The sequence below is a fragment of the Megalobrama amblycephala genome, linkage group LG24 (genome assembly GCF_018812025.1).
Source record: "Megalobrama amblycephala isolate DHTTF-2021 linkage group LG24, ASM1881202v1, whole genome shotgun sequence".
Lineage (NCBI taxonomy): Eukaryota > Metazoa > Chordata > Actinopteri > Cypriniformes > Xenocyprididae > Megalobrama > Megalobrama amblycephala.
In genome coordinates, this window is record NC_063067.1 from 3,015,797 (window position 1) to 3,035,514 (window position 19,718).

Sequence of the window (19,718 nt, forward strand, 5' to 3'; positions counted from 1 at the left end):
TATGCTGCCGTCACGTGCTCTCAGAATTATAGTAAATATGAGTTTCCTATAGGTAAACATTGTACACATTGAACGCCCTCCCATTTTGGATAGCACTTGAAGGCAGCATAACATGCATGCTATTTATGCATGTCAAAAACATAAACATAACATTCTTATTGTGTTTTAATAATAATAATGTCTGTGGTTGAAGTTATGTAGGCTATTAAATGAGAAAGCAATAGGGAATGACCAAATAATCACAGCTGAAACTTTATTATGCCACCACAGATACATTTATACAAGTTATCAAACAAACTAAAAGACACTCAGTAAGACACTCAAAACAGTAGTAACCTATATAATTAAAACAAAATCTCGTTGGCTGTTGACTATGGAGATAGGATTGTAGCAAAATACCAAATAAATAGATTATGATCCACAAATAAATGTAAAGATGTTCACAAAAAATAATTATATAGACAAATGAATAGAATGAGATCCACAAATATATGTTAAGAGTTTCACAAAAATTAATTAAATTCACAAATAAATAAAATGAGATTTGCTAATAAAAAACATATTCACAAATATGTTTTTATGTCACAAGCACAACTCTGCCTGCATTTATTTGTGAATCACCACCTGTGCATTTGTGAATTGCTTTCTGTGCATTTGTGGATCTCTTCCTGCGCATTTGTGAATCACCTCATGCATTTGTGGATTCTGACACAATGGACCCTTTGCTAAGCCCCGCCCTCCTTAGTTACTGTTGCTACGCCTGTCAAGCTTTCTCACCTGGCAAGTCATTTACAGTATGTAAGCACCAGTGTCAGACATTTCCAAGGAGATAATTAGTCATTTTTGGCGAACAGGTGAAATATCTGAGAGAGCAAGACAAAAGGGACTGCAGTATGCATTCGAGGGATATATTCACGACATAATATGCAACCGATTAAAAAATAATTTGAACAAAATTGAAGCTAAAGCTCCCAGCGCAAGCAGCAGCCGCCTCATAGGCTGACCATTCAAATGGGAAACACACAAATTGAGGAACAGCTTTGTTCATCCACAGCAGGTTAAGTGAAATTTGTGAAAATGACCTACAGTAATAATTATAAATCAAACAGCTTATCCATAAGTCTTGTGGAATAAACACAAGACATTAGCCTGACCACTTTGCAATGATAACATTCTCCCGCTTATAATTTTAGCACGCCAGGCTAACGTTACTCCGTCTTGCCTTTAATCATATTACTTCACATTCAAATGTTTGCATTATGAACAAAGTACCGTCATTATTTCCAAGCAATGATATGCTGAGTTAGCTAGCTAGCTAACCTACCCGGACTTACTGCATATGCATACATCAATATTACATCATTGTTGTCATGATAAATAACACAAAATTAGTGTATTTGCATTATTGTAAGGGTAGGTTTAGTGTTAGGGTAGGTCTAGACATTAATAAAGCACAATCTGATAAGTAGCATTTTTCGCTATCGATTTATACTTGTTCTAACGATTAATGCTATACCATATTGTGCTATACTGTTAAACTACTGTACTTGCATTATTATAAGGGTAGGTTCAGGGTTGGGGTATGTGTAGATGTTAATAAAGCCATAAACCACGTTAATATCACACTGGAAGCACAATCTGATAGGTAACATTAGCATTTTTCACTGTTAGATTTTGTTACCTACTGTTTCAATGGGAGGTAGCAAAATCTGACAGGGTAGCACAAATGGTCAGAACACCGGCATTTCTCCCCTTGGGTTTTAGGTTTCGGAAAGGGGAAAAAATTCCACCACCCCGTCCAAACTTTTAGGATAACGGGTACGTTATCAGGTTAACACCCATACGCACAACGCTTCGCCATGTTCCCTCGCTCAAAAGCTTGACAGACCTCCCGCGCCTAGTTACGGTTGCTAAACCATGATTGGCCTGTGGCGGTTTTCGGGCGTGGCTTAGCGAAGGGTCAATTGGAACAGTACTTGGACAGCGACTGATGACGTTTCACAAGTCCACAAGAACACAAGTACAGACAAGTACGCATATTGAGAAACGGCTAGTGAGTTCTGGAACGCGATCTTGACTGTCAACAGTTTACCCACCACAGCGCCATCTAGAGGCTAAAACAGTACAAACACAATTAGTGGATGTAGAATTTCTGTTTGTGATGAACTGAATTCACCTGTAGTGTTTTGATTCAAGAAAAAGCAAAGCTGAAGTTAAGGCAAAACCCTTTTATAACAGGACAGAAATTAGGAAAACAAAAAAGATGCAAATCATTTTTGTTCTAAAAGAAATTTCTAGTGTATATTTAACTGATAATGACCATGCAAAATTCATTTTCTCTCAGTAATCTCAAATCTAAATTACAGTTGAGAGCTAAGATGGAGGGAATTAATTTAGTCTGTTCCTTATTTAACCATGATGACTTCAGAAGACTTGGAATGGGAAACTAGTGCTTATATTTTTCAATATACTGCAATATATGCATTGACCATGTATGGCTTAGCTATATATAGATACATATAAAATATTAAGAAAATATCAAAAATAGCATTGCATGTAATATTCATAAATGTTTATCCTTTATTGTGTACATATATTGCACATACATGTCCCTATATAAATGTGAAAGTACACACATATATACACACATTCACACAATGAGTTACATAGCATGCTTTGCTTTTCCGTGTTAAACAAGAGTAAAAGTTAAAATTAAATGTTATTTCTGTCAGAGATCTGTGCATGTTTAATGTTGTATTATTTTGGGATTTAAAAGGTTTTCTGGTATGTCTTGCTGTGGTTAGACATGGGCAGTATTTTAATTAAATGTATTTAAGATACACCTTACTTTTGAGTGTTTTGTAGTTTTATTTTCTTTAACAAAAACAAAATCAAATGTAATTTGTAATTAAATACTTTGTATTTAAAATACTTAGTCAAACTTTCATCACCAGGCTTGAATAGCCTGTAAAGCTATAGCAATAGCGAGCTAGCTTTGAAAGCAAAAGAATCCCACCTTCCCGTCAGAGTGTCTCCAACAGCAGGGAGCAAACAAATGCATCACGAGAGACGGCGTCGGCGTTATACCTCATATCTCTAAGGACAAAACATTACAATTGCTATCAGGATATGAAGAGACTTTCAACCAGCATAACAAAAAAATGATTCTGGAACAAATCACCCACCCTGCCTTTAATAGGACTACCAAATAGAGTTTTTTGGCAAATAGATCGAGTAAATCATGTGACACATCTGTTGGATCCATTCCAGCATGCTTATTGTGAACAAGGTCAGAAGCAAGTAAAGAAGCTGCTTTTGTGCTCAGTCAAACTAGTATCTAAAATAGATTTTATTCACTGAATGTCATTATAAGATGGAAGATTGAACTTGTGAATTGACTTGCTAGCTAAAGAGTGACGTGCGGTGCCTAGTGATGGGCGGATCGCAGTTAAATCCGCAGACGGCTGGGTCAAGTAATAAAAATAACATTCTGATTAAATTACGGGTGAAAACACAGTTGGTCGTGTCTTGAATCAATGTAACCATTTGGGTGAAAACTGGATGTGTGTCAATATATTCAGTCTGTGCGTTCATTCTTAAAGTGACAGCATCCTAATAAACCTGCTGCTGTCTGTAATTAATTTTATTCAAGCGACAAAAGAAAAAGACAAAATCAGTCACTGCTCCTGACTGAATAGCTTTAGTATCTTTATAAGGCTCATTAATCTATATTTAATTCATCATTTAATTCAGGACTGTGCAGTGTTTTTACATTTGATTATTCAATTTCTGTATTATTTCTTACTTAAATGCTACTATTAAATATTTGTTAGTGCTTTTCGAATGCTTTGGATATTACATAACAACTGAGAGCAACTTACATGTATCAAATTCCACTGTTACTCTCACACTTTAACTGACTGCGAGTTAATTTTGTTTGTATTTTAAAATGACAAATTACTTGTATTTTAATTGAATTAATTTTTCACAGCAGTATTTTGTATTTTATTTAAATACATTTGTATTTAAGTATTTGTAATTTGTAACTAAATACTTTTTGATGTATTTGTGCCTGTGGTTAGGTTGACGATTGGTCAAGCATAATTAAGACTATAATTACTTTATTTAAAAAGTAATGGTTGTGTTTTCTTCAGCACAGTGAGAGTCTCTTTGCTAAATATTTGAAATGCGGGTGTGCTTGTGCTATTGCTAACTAGCTTGAAAATATAAAACATTTATGAGAAATACATTACATTATATATTTCTATATATCTGGGTGTTTATAATGCATGAGTAAATATATCTGCAATATATTTATACACATGCAGCACCATATCTTATCTCATGTACATCTATATGAATTATATTACTGAATATAAAATTACATACATTATGATTAGTAAATATATTGTCACCTATATATTGATCAACCAGATGATGCATGCATGTAAACTTATAAAATATTAAACTTTGTGTGCACACTTTGTCTAACATGCCTTCATTAATTTTTTGCTTCTTGTCAAATGACTTTATATATTGTTTTGTTTTACCTTTGTACCTCAGGAAATCACAGAAGATTTCACTGTGAAACATGTTTAGTGTGTGTCCTTTCTATCAAGCTGCAATTGTGAAAACTTGATATAAAAAGATTCTTAAACTGTTACTGAACAGGGATGAATTATAATCTGTTCCATATTCATGATTATGGGGGGCTACTGTATATGACATCACTGCAAAAGGCTTCAGTGAAAGTGAAACTAAACAGATGAACAGCTTCATCAAACAACAGCATTTCATTTCTGAAACTCTGAAATTGACAACCAGATCTGATATTCACTCACAGGTAAGAGATGGAAATCTTGTTGGAGAGCTTGTTAAGTAGTTTAATAGCAGAACAGGGATTTATGCTTACATTTCTTTTTAGGATCACTTATCATCATTTTAAAAATCTAGAAGCAAAGTCAAAAATTTAAGAGCACCTTCTGATCAATGACAGAAATTAACCTTGCCATTATGAGGCTATTTGAAATGATAAATCTGTTGTGTCAAATTAATAAATTTATATTTATAAATTGAGTTAGAATAATAAGACACAATCAGGAACAATAAGTTATCAACCAAATGAAATCAGTATCAACAAAATTAAGCGGCAAGTCACAGTCTTTGTCACTGAATATTTCATTCAATCAAATCGTTCAAACGGCTGATTAATAGAGGAACAAAGCAAGCGACTGGGCGTTTCTCAATACCAAGTACGCAAAGTAAGACACGATGTAAGTAAGATATTTATTGTTGGCAGCTTCACTGAATATAAAGAAACATTGTGTGAGATCGCGCTGAACTGGAAAAGCAGCAGCGTTTTAGTGATTGTAAAGGGAGTGGTCTTGGCCCGCTTTCGAGGCTACAGTCTATAATCCACTTAATAAAACTGTTGTTTCTCGTGATGCTAAGAGGACCGACGGCCAACTGCATGCTGCAACGCTTCGGAAGTGATGCTGGATTCTGCACGGGACAGAATATAGGCTAACATGTTAAAATAACGCATTAAAGCAATGTAAAGGCAGACTAATAGATCAATAGAAAAATATTCTTAGCAGAATTTTAGGAAATTTTATTCCAATTATCAAAAAGAAAGAAAAGGGATGACTTGTCAATAATCTTATAGGGTTAACAAAATTGATTTTTTTTTTTTTTTTGACATTCGTTCCACAGACCTTCGTTCATCTTCAGAACACAAATTAAGATATTTTTGATGAAATCCAAGAGTTTTTTTTAATCCTCCATAGAAAGCAATGAAATTACCACATTCAAGGTCCAGAAAAGTAGCAAAAACATTGTTAAAATAGTCAATGTGACTACAGTGGTTCAACCTTAACGTTATAAAGCAACGATAATACTTTTTGTGTGCAAAAACAAAAATAACAACATTATTTAACAAATTTGTCTCTCCCCTGTCATTCTTCTATGCTATTTACGTTGCAGTGCTTCCAAGTTCTATGTCAGAACGCCAGCTCAGTATTGGCTGGCTCCTGTGTCAGCATCACATGCACATGTTGTGCTGCTCACGTGAACAGCGTCGGCCAATACTGAGCTGTGAACCCTGTCTCTTTTTGTTAAATGTCAGTTTTAATGATAAATATAACATAATAAAGTAAAAGGTATGAGAAGCTATACAATAAGAAATAAAGAAACAATTTAGTCAAATGTACAAAGTCAGCGCTATAGTAGTCTATATAGTAGTCAGCACTAGTCAAATGTACTTCACTTTCATCATCAGAAGAGTACACGCACCGCCATATTTTTGTAACTTTGTACACACAGGTGCATGTAATATTTTTATTTTATTTTTTGCAGTAATTTGTTTATCCACAAGGTGTCAACTAGTGATTGAAATGGACCGGTATTCCGATTTTAACCTTTAGCGTACTGCCAGTTTTCCTTACGTACTGGCACTTCTGACATGTTACATGTATGGAAGCCCACCGCACATTCGCTTCCTCAGGAACGCATTTTGAACTGAGCATCGGGATTACCGGCACTTTTATTTTTACACTTAAAATACTTTAAACTATATTTCGTAAAACAATAACTATTATTTTTTAAATTAATTCAGTGAGTTTCCTCCTCCCTATTGACACTTGCTGGTTGGTGTGAGATGCATTCTGGGATACCTGGCTGTCTCAAGTCCGCACAAATCACCTCTTGACGCATCCTCAATAAAAGGGGCCGATCAAGGGGTCAGCATTCACTCCTCTGCTTCGCCCGCCCTCACCATTGTTGACGGCATTGAAAGCACAATGTATGAAGCTACGCAGCACAACCAACCTCACTCTGGGCACTACTAAGACAACTGCCCAGGTGATCAGCCGTATGATGACCTGTTTAGTGGTGCTTAAAGCACCACCTATCATTAAACTTGGCATTTAAAGACAAAGACAAGACTGCCCTTTTTGACTCCCCTGTCTCTCCCTCGGGCCTATTCGGTTCTGCATGGCTTTGCTGAGCATTTCACGTTGACTAAGCAGCATACCAAGCCAGCTCAGCCCTAGCCCAAGGCGGAACCCAAGGTGAAGCAGTGCTTCTGCGTAGCTAAGCGCTACTCATTTTGAGCAGCCCAAGCAGTCACTGATGCTTTGGGCACAAGGAGGAGGGGGCTAAGTGACCATTTTTTCACCTCCCAAACCTCTGTTCAGTTCAGAGCATTGAAGGCGCTGTGTTTGTTGTCGGTACTGGGTCCTCCCCACCACTGGTAGGCGTGCCCCGACTTCCTTCCACTGTCAAAGCGAGCCAAATAAAAAACAAACACCACAAATCCTGCTGCAAGTGTGAGCCCCTCGCCACAATGCAGCAAGCTATGGCTCTGGGGATCTGTGGGTCTCTTACCCCTTGCTGCCAGGAGCCAGACTTGGAAAGCCATTCCTGGCATGTCAAATTGAGTTTTAGAGACAATAAAAAGGGGTTACTTGCTCCAATTCACTTGCAGACATCCCCCATCATCAAGCACCCCCAGGCTATGGCCTTGCAGGATGGCTTCCATTTTCTGCTAGTAGCACGGCATTTTGCAGTGCGTTAATAAAACTATTAAACTGATGCAATGACGCAACACAAGTCCACAGACATGAACCAATCAGGCTTCAGTATTCGGAGAAAACAAAGTTTCCCCCGTAACTTGTATAATGAAAGTTGCTCTTTTCAGCAATGTAGATGATATATTGTCATTACTTATCTTTTCAGTCATGGCATCCTCCAGTGGTTCAGCACTAAATAAGGAGCTCCAGTGCTCCATCTGTCTGGAAGTGTTCACTGATCCAGTCACCACTCCATGTGGACACAACTTCTGCAGAACCTGCCTGAGCGAGTGCTGGACAAACACACAGACCTGCTTCTGTCCATTCTGTAAAGAAACATTCAGCAAAAGACCTGATTTCAAGATTAATACAACACTCAGAGAGGTTGTGCAACACTTCAAGGAGAAGCTCAAACTAGAAGAATCTGAGGTGTTCTGTGACTTCTGTGATGAAAGAAAGCAGAAAGCTGTGAAGTCCTGCCTGACGTGTCAAAGCTCTTACTGTGATGATCATCTGGAGCCTCATCTCAGAGTCCTACATCTAAAGAAACACAAACTCATCAACGCTGTGGAAAATCTGGAGGATTATATATGCCAGAAACATGAGAGACCTCTGGAGATGTTCTGCAGAGATGATCAGGTGTGTGTTTGTCTGTCCTGCACTGAAGGAGAACACAGGACTCACAACACTGTTCCTATAGAGGAGGAGAGTCAAGACAAGAAGGTAAAGACTTAAAAATGAAACACTTTAACCCTTATAAGCTTTATAACCTTAAAAGGATGATTGGCTGTTCCTGGTTATTTTTGGTACAGTAAAGGCCAGATTTACTAATCAGGTCAAATTAGTGTTAGACCGCAATACCTAAAAAGCGATAGGAGTGAAAAGTTCTGCTCATTATCTACTGACGACGTGCAAATTAAAGAACAGACTCAGTCGGCTCATTTCCATAATTACCAACGCAATCTACAAAGAGCATAGCAAATTAGCGTCTTGTTTAAGATATGCTTTTTGGGCAATAAAAAATGGCGCAAAATATTACCAGTAAATTGACTAGTGCAAACCTTAGTAAATCACCTTGCATGATGCAGTTGAACACTCTCCTCCCATATATTTTGCATCTGAAAGGGAAACTCCTACAAATGCATATGCAATAAGATAAGCCAAAAAAAAAAAACCCTGTCCACGCCTTTTCAGCACCAATTTTTCACTGTCTTTAGTATATCCTGACAGTTTTTTTAATGCCAAAAAAGAGTTTGCACTGGCCAAGCTGTTAGTAAATCTGGCCCTGAGTGTAACTTTTTTTTTAAATCAAGTATTATAAAACTAAATTCCCTGTTCATAAAGATAATTCACACTGCACCGACATATCTTCTGTGGTATGATTAACATTTGTTATGATTAACATTTGTTATGCCAGCCATGGAGTTGGCAGTGTGGCAGAGAGTCTCGTAAACAGCATGTCCATCATCAGTCCCAGTACTACTCCACTGGTAAGCATCCCATAGGAGGAAAATCTGAGTTTGTGACATAATTTAAGAAAGTGCCTATTTGTTTCTTGTGTAGTCAAGAGGGTCATATCAAACATGTTTGCCCAAAGACTTTTGTCAAGCTCTCTCAAGTGTGTTGTGTGCCCAGAACTAATGCAGTTCCTGGAAAGAGTGGACTGTCCTTGAAGATGACCACCGTAGAAATAAGTGGTAAAGAACTCCATGCTCTAGTTGACACTGGCAGTGACCAGAATTTGTTACATAGACAGTTTGTTTCACCTGCCATGATTAATTCTTCTGACAAGAAACTGTTATGGTGTGTCCATGGCGATGAGAAACTGTTACCTACCATGGATCTTTAGATCAAAGTACAGAGATAGACTTATTTCCTGGACATCAGGGTAGCAGATAATTTGCTTTATCCTGTGATTCTGGGAAATGATCTACCAGTACTTTTGGATTTACTGCAGCCTGAACAGCTTTGCAATGTTGTAGTCACCAGGGCATGCTGAGGACACTGACTCTGCCGAAAGGTATTTATTCCAACAAGGAATTCTTATCACCATTTTGAGTCCACAAAACAGCTTGTTGTGCCACAATGTGTCTGAGAGGTAATCCTCAAGCTGAGCCATTCTGTTCCCTGGGCTAGCCACCTAGGAAAACATTACTCCTTAGCTCAAATAAAAAGACACATCTATTGGCGGAGATGTGACTCAATAATGTAAGAGTTGTCCTGAGTGTAAGAAAGTCTCCATGAAAAGCCCTTACAGAGCTCCACTACAACCTCTACCAATCATTGGTACACCATTTGAGAGGGTATGAATATTGTTGGGCTGGTAGAAAGGAGTCAAGGTGGAAATCGATTTATGCTTGTCATAACTGATTATGTTATCAGATATCCCGAAGTGTTCCTGATGAAGTCTATTAAAGCCAAGTACATAGTCACCAACTATGCTTGATACAACTGTTTTCCAGAGTCGGGTTACCATGTCAGATTCATACTGATCAACGCACTTTATGTCCACTCTCTTAAAGCAGGTGTATAAACTTCTTGGTATCAAGAGTTTATGTACAACTCCTTACCATCCACAAACAGATGGCCTTACAGAGCGTTTCAATCATTCAAACAAATGCTTCTCAAGTTCATCAGTGAGTCAGGCAAGGATTGGGACCAGTGGTTGACCTTCCTCCTGTTTGTATACAGAGAAGTTCCCCATGCCTCCATTGGGTTTTCTTCTTTTAAATTATTATAGGGACATGAGGTGAGAAGTCCTTTGACCCTGCTTCGAGAACTGTGGGAGGGAACACAGGGTAGCAGGGACCCTGTAAATGTGATTTCTTATGTTGTGCAGATGAGGAAACATTGGAGGCAATAATGAAACTGGCTCAAACTCACATGGCTAAAGCACTAAGATACCAGAAATCATGGTATGATTGGTCAACTTGTGTTTTAACCCTGGCCAGAAAGTGTTGGTGATGTTGCCGAGTCAAGAGAACAAACTATTGGCGAAATGGCATGATCCATTTGAGATCAAGCGGGAACTTGGACCCACCACTTATGAAATTGCCACACCAGGCCTGGACCAGCCTAGTAAAGTATTGTATATTAACTTGCTTAAGTCCTGAGAAAGAGCCACAAGTCCTGATGATTCAAAAAGTGATGGAGAAAGAGGAACTGAAGGAACAATATTTGCCTCAACCAGCCTCAGAATGTTTTAATATAGATCATTTGCCAAAGGACCACCAATCACAGGTGAGACCTCTTTGCCACTCTTACCTTTTTTTCTGAGTATCCAGGATCTTCCACATTTATTGACCATGAGATTGTGTTGAAAAGTGATGCTGTTGTTAAAAGGACGGGTTATCGAATACCTGAGTGTTTACACACCTCCTTGAGGAAAGAGAGTGATCTAATGCTGACGTTGGGAATCATTGAGCCTTCTAAGAGTGAGTGGTGCCACCTAGTGGTTTTAGTTCCAAAAAAGACAGAACCTTATGTATACTTATTATATATGTATATATTCTGTATTGATTTTCAATACCTGAACTCTGTCTCTAAGGATATTGCCAAAGGATATTTTAGCAAATTCCTCTCACTCTTCAATCTTGAGCAGGGGTCTAGAGCAAACTTAGTCCTGGAGGGCCACTGTCCTGCAGAGTTTAGCTCCAACCAGCTCCAACACACCTGCTTGAAAGTTTCTTGTATGCCTATTGAGACCTTGATTAGCTGATTCAGGTGTGTTTAATTTGGGTTGGAGCTAAACTTTGCAGGACAGTGGTCCTCCAGGACCGAGTTTGGAGACCTCTGATCTAGAGAGCTGACTGCCTTTAGAACCCCATGGGGGCTATTTCATTTTCAGGTCCTTCCTTTTGGCCTGCATGGGGCTCCAGCCACTTTTCAGAGGCTCATGGCCCAGATATTGCATGGTTTGTCTTTTACAGCTGCCTATTTAGATGACATTGTTATCTACAGTGACAATTGGAACAGCACCTACAATACCTTCAAGAAGTTTTTCGGAGATTCAAACAAGCCGGCCTCACCATTAATCCACATAATGTGCTGTGGCTCGAACTGAAATTTAATATCTGGGCTACATCATTGGTTAAGGGATGGTCAGACCCCAGATGAAGAAGGTCCAAGTCATTCAACTTTGTCCTTTACCTCAAACATGTAAAGAATTAAGGTCATTCCTTGGTATCGTAGGCTTTTATAACTGATGTATTCCCAATTTCTCTGGCAGAGCAGCAGCCTTAACAGATATGGTGGGCTCAAGATGCCCCAACTAACTTAGGTGGTCTGAGGAAGCAATGACGGCTTTCTAAGACATCCAGACTGCCTTGGGTGAGGACCCTGTGTTGCATAATCCTGACTTTAATAAACCATTTATTGTGCAACAGATGCTTCTGAATGAGGCATTGGAGCCATGCTACTGCAATGGCCACCCAATGAACGTCAACTTGTGGCTTGTATTAGCCGTAATCTCTTCCCTAGAGAAATCTGATATTCTACAATGGAAAATAAGTTCTTGTATGTGAAATGGGCTCTAGATTCTCTAAAAAATTATCTGATGGGAGAGAGGTTATTCTGGAAACTGACCATAAGGCTTTACAGTGGTTGGAGAGGATGAAGGACCCAAAAAGCAGAATTACCTGATGGTACTTGGTCATGCAGCCCTCTCGATTTGTTGTCCTGTATGTACCAGGGAAAGCCAATGATACTGACAATGCTGTTAGTGAAGTTCCTGAAGGGGAGGGGTGTGTGATGGCCGAATACAGGTGCTCAAAATAGTAGTGTAACACAAAACAAGACTACTATCTGCTAAAAGCTGATTTTGTCAACTTTTAAGAAAAATGTTATCCTCAAAAACATTAAAGGGTTAGTTCACCCAAAAATGAAATTTATCCTAAAATTTATTCACTCTCATGCCATCCTAGGTGTATATGACTTTATTTTTTCAGATACAATCTGAGTTATATTAAAAAATATTCTGGCTCTTCCAAAGTTTATGTGAAAGAGTAACCAAGATTTTGAAGACCAAAAAAGCACAACCATCCATCATAATAGTAATCCATATGGCTCCAGGGGGCTTGAGGGTGAGTAAATCATGGGATAATTTTTGGGTGTAACATTTTTGGGCGAACTAACCCTTTAACTAAAAGACACAAAATTTTGAATTCATTTGGCCTTTAATAAGATTTATTTTTCAGAGTATGAAGTTATCTGTTTTTCTCTGTATGTAGATTCATTTAGCTAAGAGACAAACTGACGTTCATCAGATGATCCAGGACAGAATAAAGAGGATTGAAGAGATCCAGGATTCAGTGGAGCTGAGAAAGGTCAGTGGAAATTTTGTAAACATTGTAAAATTTATAATTGAATCTGCTTAAAAATATTCTCAGTTAAATGAATAAAACTTAATAGATTAATCTACTAATTGATCTGATTTATCAGAGAAACATAGAGGAAGAGAAATCATCCAGTGTTGAGCTGTTCACTGATCTGATCTTCTCCATTGAGAGATGTCAATCTGAGCTGCTGAAGATGATGGAGAAACAGCAGAAAGAAGCAGAGAAACAGGGTGAAGATCTCATTAAAGAGCTGAAGCAGGAAATCACTGAGCTGCAGCAGGAAATAACTGAGCTGGAGCAGCTCTCACACACTGACGATCATCTTCATGTCATACAGGTCTGAGCATCTGTCTAATCATGTACAATGTTACAAGACAGACTCTCTCTCAGCTGATTGACCATTTTATTTGTACTAGTCTTTTAGAAATTGTACTAAAGAGACATAATGTAATTAAAAAAATAGTCAAATTTGAAAAATTAGTTAACGGCATTTGAAAGGTATCGTGTAAAACATATTAACTTTAAATATAAAAAATAACATATTTAACAGTCCTTTCTCTCTTGCTGTAGATGTGCTCATCCCTGTGCAGTCGTCCACACACCACGAACTGGACTGAGATCCGGATTGACACTGATGTGAACGTGAACTCACTTTATAGAGCTGTGACTCTATACAGCGAGACACTAAAGGAAAAGCTCAGTCAAACTGGTATGTGAATATCAAATATAGTATTTTTTTTTTCAAGGAATATTCTGGGTTAAATCCAATTTAAGTTCAGTTTGTAAAGGATCACACTATTTCATAAATGTAATCATAACACAACCTTGTCTATGTAAAGTTCTATTAATGTTAATTCATGTTAGAGCAGTATTACTTTAATGATAAGGAAAGGATGCAACTATCCGTATACAAACTATAAAATACATAATCTGTCTAAAAAGTTTCGCACTTCACAAGGACAATTTAGACACTTTACAGCCCAAAAATCAAATTTTTACTGAATTATTAATAATAGATTAATTAATAATTCATCATTATATTGTCATCTGTGTTCACAGGGTTGAAGTGTGTACAGAAGTATGCAGGTACAGTGTGATTGACATCATTTTCTTCAATATACAATACAACAATACACTGTATTATATACTGTACATCTGAAAATGTTTATTCTGAAATTTATTAATAATGTCTGATCTTTCTCAGTGGATGTGACTCTGGATCCTGATACTGCACATCCATATCTCATCCTGTCTGATGATGGAAAACAAGTCTGTCATGGAGACATTAAGCAGAACGTCCCAAAAAACCCGAAGAGATTAGATAAGAGTTATTGTGTACTGGCAAAGGAGGGATTCAGTTCAGGGAGATTTTACTATGAGGTGGAGGTGAAGAGAAAGACTAAGTGGGGTTTAGGAGTGGCCAGAGAATCCATTAACAGGAAGGGGACTATCTGGCTGAAACCTGAGAATGGTGTTTGGACTGTGATTCTGAGGAATGAGAATCAATATAAAGCTTGTGAAAGTCCATCTGTCTCTTTATCTCTGAGAGTGAAACCTGAGAAGGTGGGAGTGTTTGTGGATTATGAGGAGGGTCTGGTCTCTTTTTATGATGTAGGCTCCAGCTCTCATATCTACTCTTTCACTGGTCAGACTTTCACTGAGAAACTCTATCCATATTTTAGCCCAGGCTTTAATGACGAAGGTAAAAACTCAAACCCACTGATTATCTCACCTGTCAGCTGAGACAAAAATAAATAAATAAATGCCATTTTCTCTCTCCTCTCCAGCTGTTAACATGGAATTAAATGCTGAAAGTCTTACCCATATGTGATCTTTCGGATGCTCTGCATTCCCAGTCTCTCTATACCAGGTGTCTCCAAACTCGGTCTTGGAGGGCCACTGTCCTGCAGAGTTTATCTCCAACTTGCCTGAACACACCAGCCTGTAAGTTTCTAGTATGCCTAATTAGACCTTGATTACCTGGTTCAGGTGTTTAACTGGGGTTGGAGCTAAACTCTGCAGGACAGTGGTCCTCCAAGACCGAGTTTGAAAACCCCTGCCTTTTTAATGGAACAAAAAGTTCTTGTGGCACTTGTGGCAGTGAGTTCTGGAACTTGATCTTGACTGTCAACTGTTTACCCACCTAAGCATCCTCTAGAGGCTAAAACAGTACAAACACAATTAATGGATGTAGTTCCCTTTCAGTCTTTCATGTTCAACATCACATCCCGATGAACTGGGATCTTGCCTGAGAGCCTCATCACCTTCGAGTGTAAACTAAATGAGCCAATCCACATTGGCAAGCGAGATTCGCATTGCGCGCTCTGCCCTGTAGCGCGGGTATAAAGCAGAACGTCCCTAAAATATATATATGGTTTCATGGATGAGTCATGTACCTAGTGTGGGAAGATGACCATCACAGTGTTGTGGTCGAGACTCCAATACCTTAAAAGAGGCTGAGTCCCCTTACCTATGCTCCGATCTAGATCATCTTCTGGGCTTCAGAAGAGGTCAACTTTGGTGAACAGCCAGGGTGACCTAAGGATCAAATTGGGCATAACCTGCCGAGTCAATCTCCGCTGAGAGGGTCGGGCTCGAGTGGAGACCTCCAACTTGTTCTGAGCCCTCGAGGTTGGAGGATTGTTATCTTGGGGTGGCCCAGGCTGGTTCTCAGCCCCCCGCCCCAGTGTCATTTTTGAGGGCACCCCCCTGTGGCACAGCCTCCACCTAGGCAACAGCGGGGAGCTGGCTGCAGGAAGGCGGTGCCACCCTTCCAGGCCCCCGCCAAACCCAGCAGCAAGCGTAAAAGCAAGCAGCCCTGAGACAGGTGACCCAGAAAAGGAGGGGACAGCTCTTCGGGAGATGGTGACCGCACCACTTCCTCCCCCGGAGGAGGGACGGGTGGAGAATCTTTTGTTTAAAATGGCCAAGTCCCGAGATAGGCGTGGAAATGTGGCATGCACCAAGTGACAATCACTCTGGCCTGTTGCCAAACCTTCAGCCCATGGTCGGACACTGCATTTGTATGGACAGAAGTTCATCTAGTACAGGTATCCAGGCATGCTGTTGCTTTCGCGTATTCCTCCATCACCACCAAGGTGGTCTACGCTACCGCCGTATATTGCAACTTGCCAGCCATCTCCTCCTATGGAGTCAGAAGCATCTGAGATCTCTTCATGCCATTCACATTCCGGGCCTGCTGAATCGTGCAGCCAACAAGCTCTCACGACAGCCTGTGCTTCCAGGAAAGTGGATACTCCATCCCCAGGGAGTCCAGCTGATATGAAGACACTTTGGAGCTGCACAGGTAGATCTATTTTCCTCCCCAGACACATCCTATTGCCAGTTGTTTTACTCCCTGACCAAGGGGACCCTCAGACTAAGCAAATGTGTGTTTCCCCCAGTGAGCCTACTTGCATAGACACTGTGCAAAGTCAGGGAGGACAAGAAGCAGGTCCTGCTAGTTGTGCCTTACTGGCCCAACTGGACTTGATTCCCAGAACTGATGCTCCTCACGACAGCCCCTCTCTGGCGCATTCCTCTGAGGAGGGACCTACTTATTCAGAGTTGGGGAACCCTCTGGCACCCGTGCCCAGATCTCTGGAACCTCCACTTGTGGTCTCTAAATGGGACGCGCAGAGGTCCTAGGTGATCTAGCCCAGGCGGAGGTAGACACCATCACTTCTGTAAGAGCACCCTGTATGAAGCATGCTTCATGACTTGTTCATTGAGTGCTGTTCTTCTCAGTGGGAAGACCCCCGGAGATGCCAATAAGAAAGGGTTGGAGCAAAGGCATTTTCCCTCCACCCTAAAAGTGTATGTTGCTGCATTTGCAGCATATCACAATCCTGTAGATGGTAAATCTCTGGGAAAGCATGACCTAGCTTTGCTCTGTCCCATTTGCGCTTTGAGCCTCTATAAGGTTCTCAGAGCAGCTCTTCATCTGTTATGGAGGCCAGCAGAAGGGAAAGGCTGTGTCCAAGCAGAGGTTGGCCCCCTGGATAGTGAATGCCATCATTTTGGCGTACCAAACCCAAGAAGTGCTGTGCCCCCTCGGGTTGAGAGCTCACTCTACCAGGAGTGTTGCTTCCTTTTGGGGACTGGCGCACAGCGCCTCGCTGACAGATGTATGTAGAGCTGTGGGCTGGATGACACCCAACACGTTTGCTAGGTTTCAAAATTCAGGGTATTGAAATCGCGTTTGAATGCATTCTACAAGATAAGATGTTTGTCAGACGCTTTTGGGAGGGAGGGCAGAACTGGCGTTCCAGGAACCAAGACGAAAGGCTTGTTTGAGATGCATTGGCGCTGCACAGACCGATCGGCATATGACATCAAAGTACTGTGAGAGCGATTGGAGAGCAGACGACTCTGGCACTTGTGTAACAAATCCTTCGAATTAAATGCAATTAATTAAATGGTTATTTCTATAAAAAGCAAAACAACATTGGAGGCGTAATGTAAACATAGCGGTGGTACATTCTATCCAAATTTTACCCTCAAACTCTGTCATGGCAATAGGGACTTTAAGCAACAGCTGCTGATGGAACAGCAACGGCAACCGAAGTAAACTGTCAACTGCCGTAGCTAAAGAATGCGAAAATCGCTAAGCAACAACAAAGAGGACAGCTTAGAGGATCATTTAATCATTTGACATAGTAAAAAATAAATTACATTTAAATAAAAGCAACAGAATGGTTGCTTTTGGCATTAAATGACATACACATATAATTAAAATGCCACATAACCATAAAACATAACATTTACTTATCTAATCTGCCATGTATTATCGACTACAGCAAATCGGCTATTCTCTCGTACTTGATGGTTACAGAAGAATGTCAAGAAGTAGCAGTTAAATTCATGCATATGCAACAGAACACCAGCATGCTATTGCAGTTGTATCAGCAGCTGCTGCTAAAAGTCCCTAATATATCACGAGACAATTTATTACCCCGACAAACCCTACGTTCCATTCGGAAGGGCACATCCCAATGCCCTAATCCCATAAAACGGTTTACCCTCCAGAGTGAGAGCTTCGAAGGGATGAAGGGTGCAGGGGTCAAAAACGAGACAATCAAGGAGGCACCTTTCTTGCGCATTTTGTGTGCTGGTTGAACCCCTCAAAAAACACACTCTGAACGATGAGTAGATTGTTCAAGCTGAGCCTTTTGTTTAACGTTAGTTTATTTATTTATTTTTGGTTTATTGCACCATATTGTATATTGTGTCTATGTATTTTAAACATTTGAATGGACTGAATAAGGGAGCTGTAAAGTACTTTTGTTGAGGTACAATGTCGTTTTGACCATAATAATGTACCAAATCTAACTAGAGTTGTATAGAAAAATACTATATACACATTTATAGGTAAAATCGAACTCCGAGCCTCCTGTACCCATTCTGTGACACCAAACAACTTTCCTGTGCAATGGAACATGGGGGTCTGAAGTGTCCATCAGTTGTCAGATCTTTCAATTCCAAAGGGCCCTTTGAAGTGGCCAGTTCAACCCTTCAATATGGTGGCCATGACTGTTTTCATTCCGAAGTGCCCTTCGGAGGGCGATATCTCATCACACCCCTAATGTAAACACACATATACACACATTCACAGAATGAGCAGATTTCTAGTTCCCAGCATGCTTTGCTTCTATATGTTAAAGAAGAGCAAATGTTAAAATGAAATGTTATTTCATGTGTTTCCGCTCGATATCAATATAGAGGGAGATCTGTTAGTGTTTAATGTTGTATTATTTTGGGATTTAAAAGGTTTTCTGGTATGTGTGAGTTTATATTGTGCTGAGGAGTAGAGCCTGTGGTTAGATTGATGATTAGTCAAACACCATTAAGACTATAATTATTTTATTTAAAAAGGAATGGTTGTGTTTTTTTTGTTTTTTTTTTTTGTCTCTTTGCTAAATACTTTACTTTACTTTACTTTACTTTACTTTACTTTACTTTACATGCAGGTGTGAATGTGCTATTGTTAACTAGCTTGAAAATATGTAACATTTATAATGTAGTTTATAAGAAATATTACATTATATATTTCTATATATGTGTGTGTTTATACTGCATGAGTAAATGTATATGCAATATATTTATACACATGCAGTACCATACCTTATCACATGTACATCTATATATTATGAAGTGTATTACTGAATATAAAATTACAAACATTATGATATATTAGTAAATATATTGTCACATATTTTTCAATATATGAAAAACTGCAATTCCTTATGTATTATTCTATATATTGTAATATATTAACACAGTATATTATTCTGTATATTTTCAAATATACCATTAAATCATTTAATATATTGATCACTCATATATAGGGAAATATATTTTCTTTGAGTAATAGTGATCCACCAGATGATTCATGTACTCCTTACTGCAGAGTTCAGGAATTGGGAAAAAATGTTAATATTTTTGTGTATTTCACATTAATTGGATTAATTTGCAGAGTAGGACTTGTCGTTGTGGGTCAGGTTGTGGGTTCTATGTAAAACCCCACTAAAACTTTTTCCCAAGATTGTAGCCAAATTTTATGTCTGTGAAATGTTTTTCTGCAGTATTTTATTTTAACTGGTAGCTTTACTTTAGTCAATTTGTTGTCTAAATGAAGACTATATTCAAACTCAGACAACATGGTCTGGTCATTATGCAGTTGTCCACCAGGGGTTGCTATTTAGCAAAAGATAAGAGTAGCATACACTAAGAAACTACTGTAGTTGCCTTTCTTATAGCCTTACTTAGTAGCATGCATTGATTTCAGATTTTGTAAACGTCAAAACAGTCCATT

At 39.1% G+C, this 19,718-nt stretch overlaps 2 protein-coding genes across 3 annotated transcripts in view; one reads left to right on the forward strand and one right to left on the reverse strand.

Annotated features, from left to right (window-relative positions):
- The window catches only part of LOC125260280 (E3 ubiquitin/ISG15 ligase TRIM25-like), a 673,153-nt gene that overhangs the window by 286,618 nt on the left and 366,817 nt on the right, over window positions 1-19,718 (reverse strand). The gene's annotated exons all lie outside the window — the stretch shown is intronic.
- LOC125260335 (E3 ubiquitin-protein ligase TRIM39-like) lies at window positions 7,513-18,168 on the forward strand. The gene is made up of 6 exons (XM_048178676.1): window positions 7,513-8,291; window positions 12,797-12,892; window positions 13,008-13,241; window positions 13,475-13,613; window positions 13,964-13,990; window positions 14,109-18,168. The coding sequence occupies exons 1-6, from the start codon at window positions 7,677-7,679 to the stop codon at window positions 14,645-14,647; spliced, it is 1,650 nt and encodes a 549-aa protein (XP_048034633.1). The 5' UTR covers window positions 7,513-7,676; the 3' UTR covers window positions 14,648-18,168.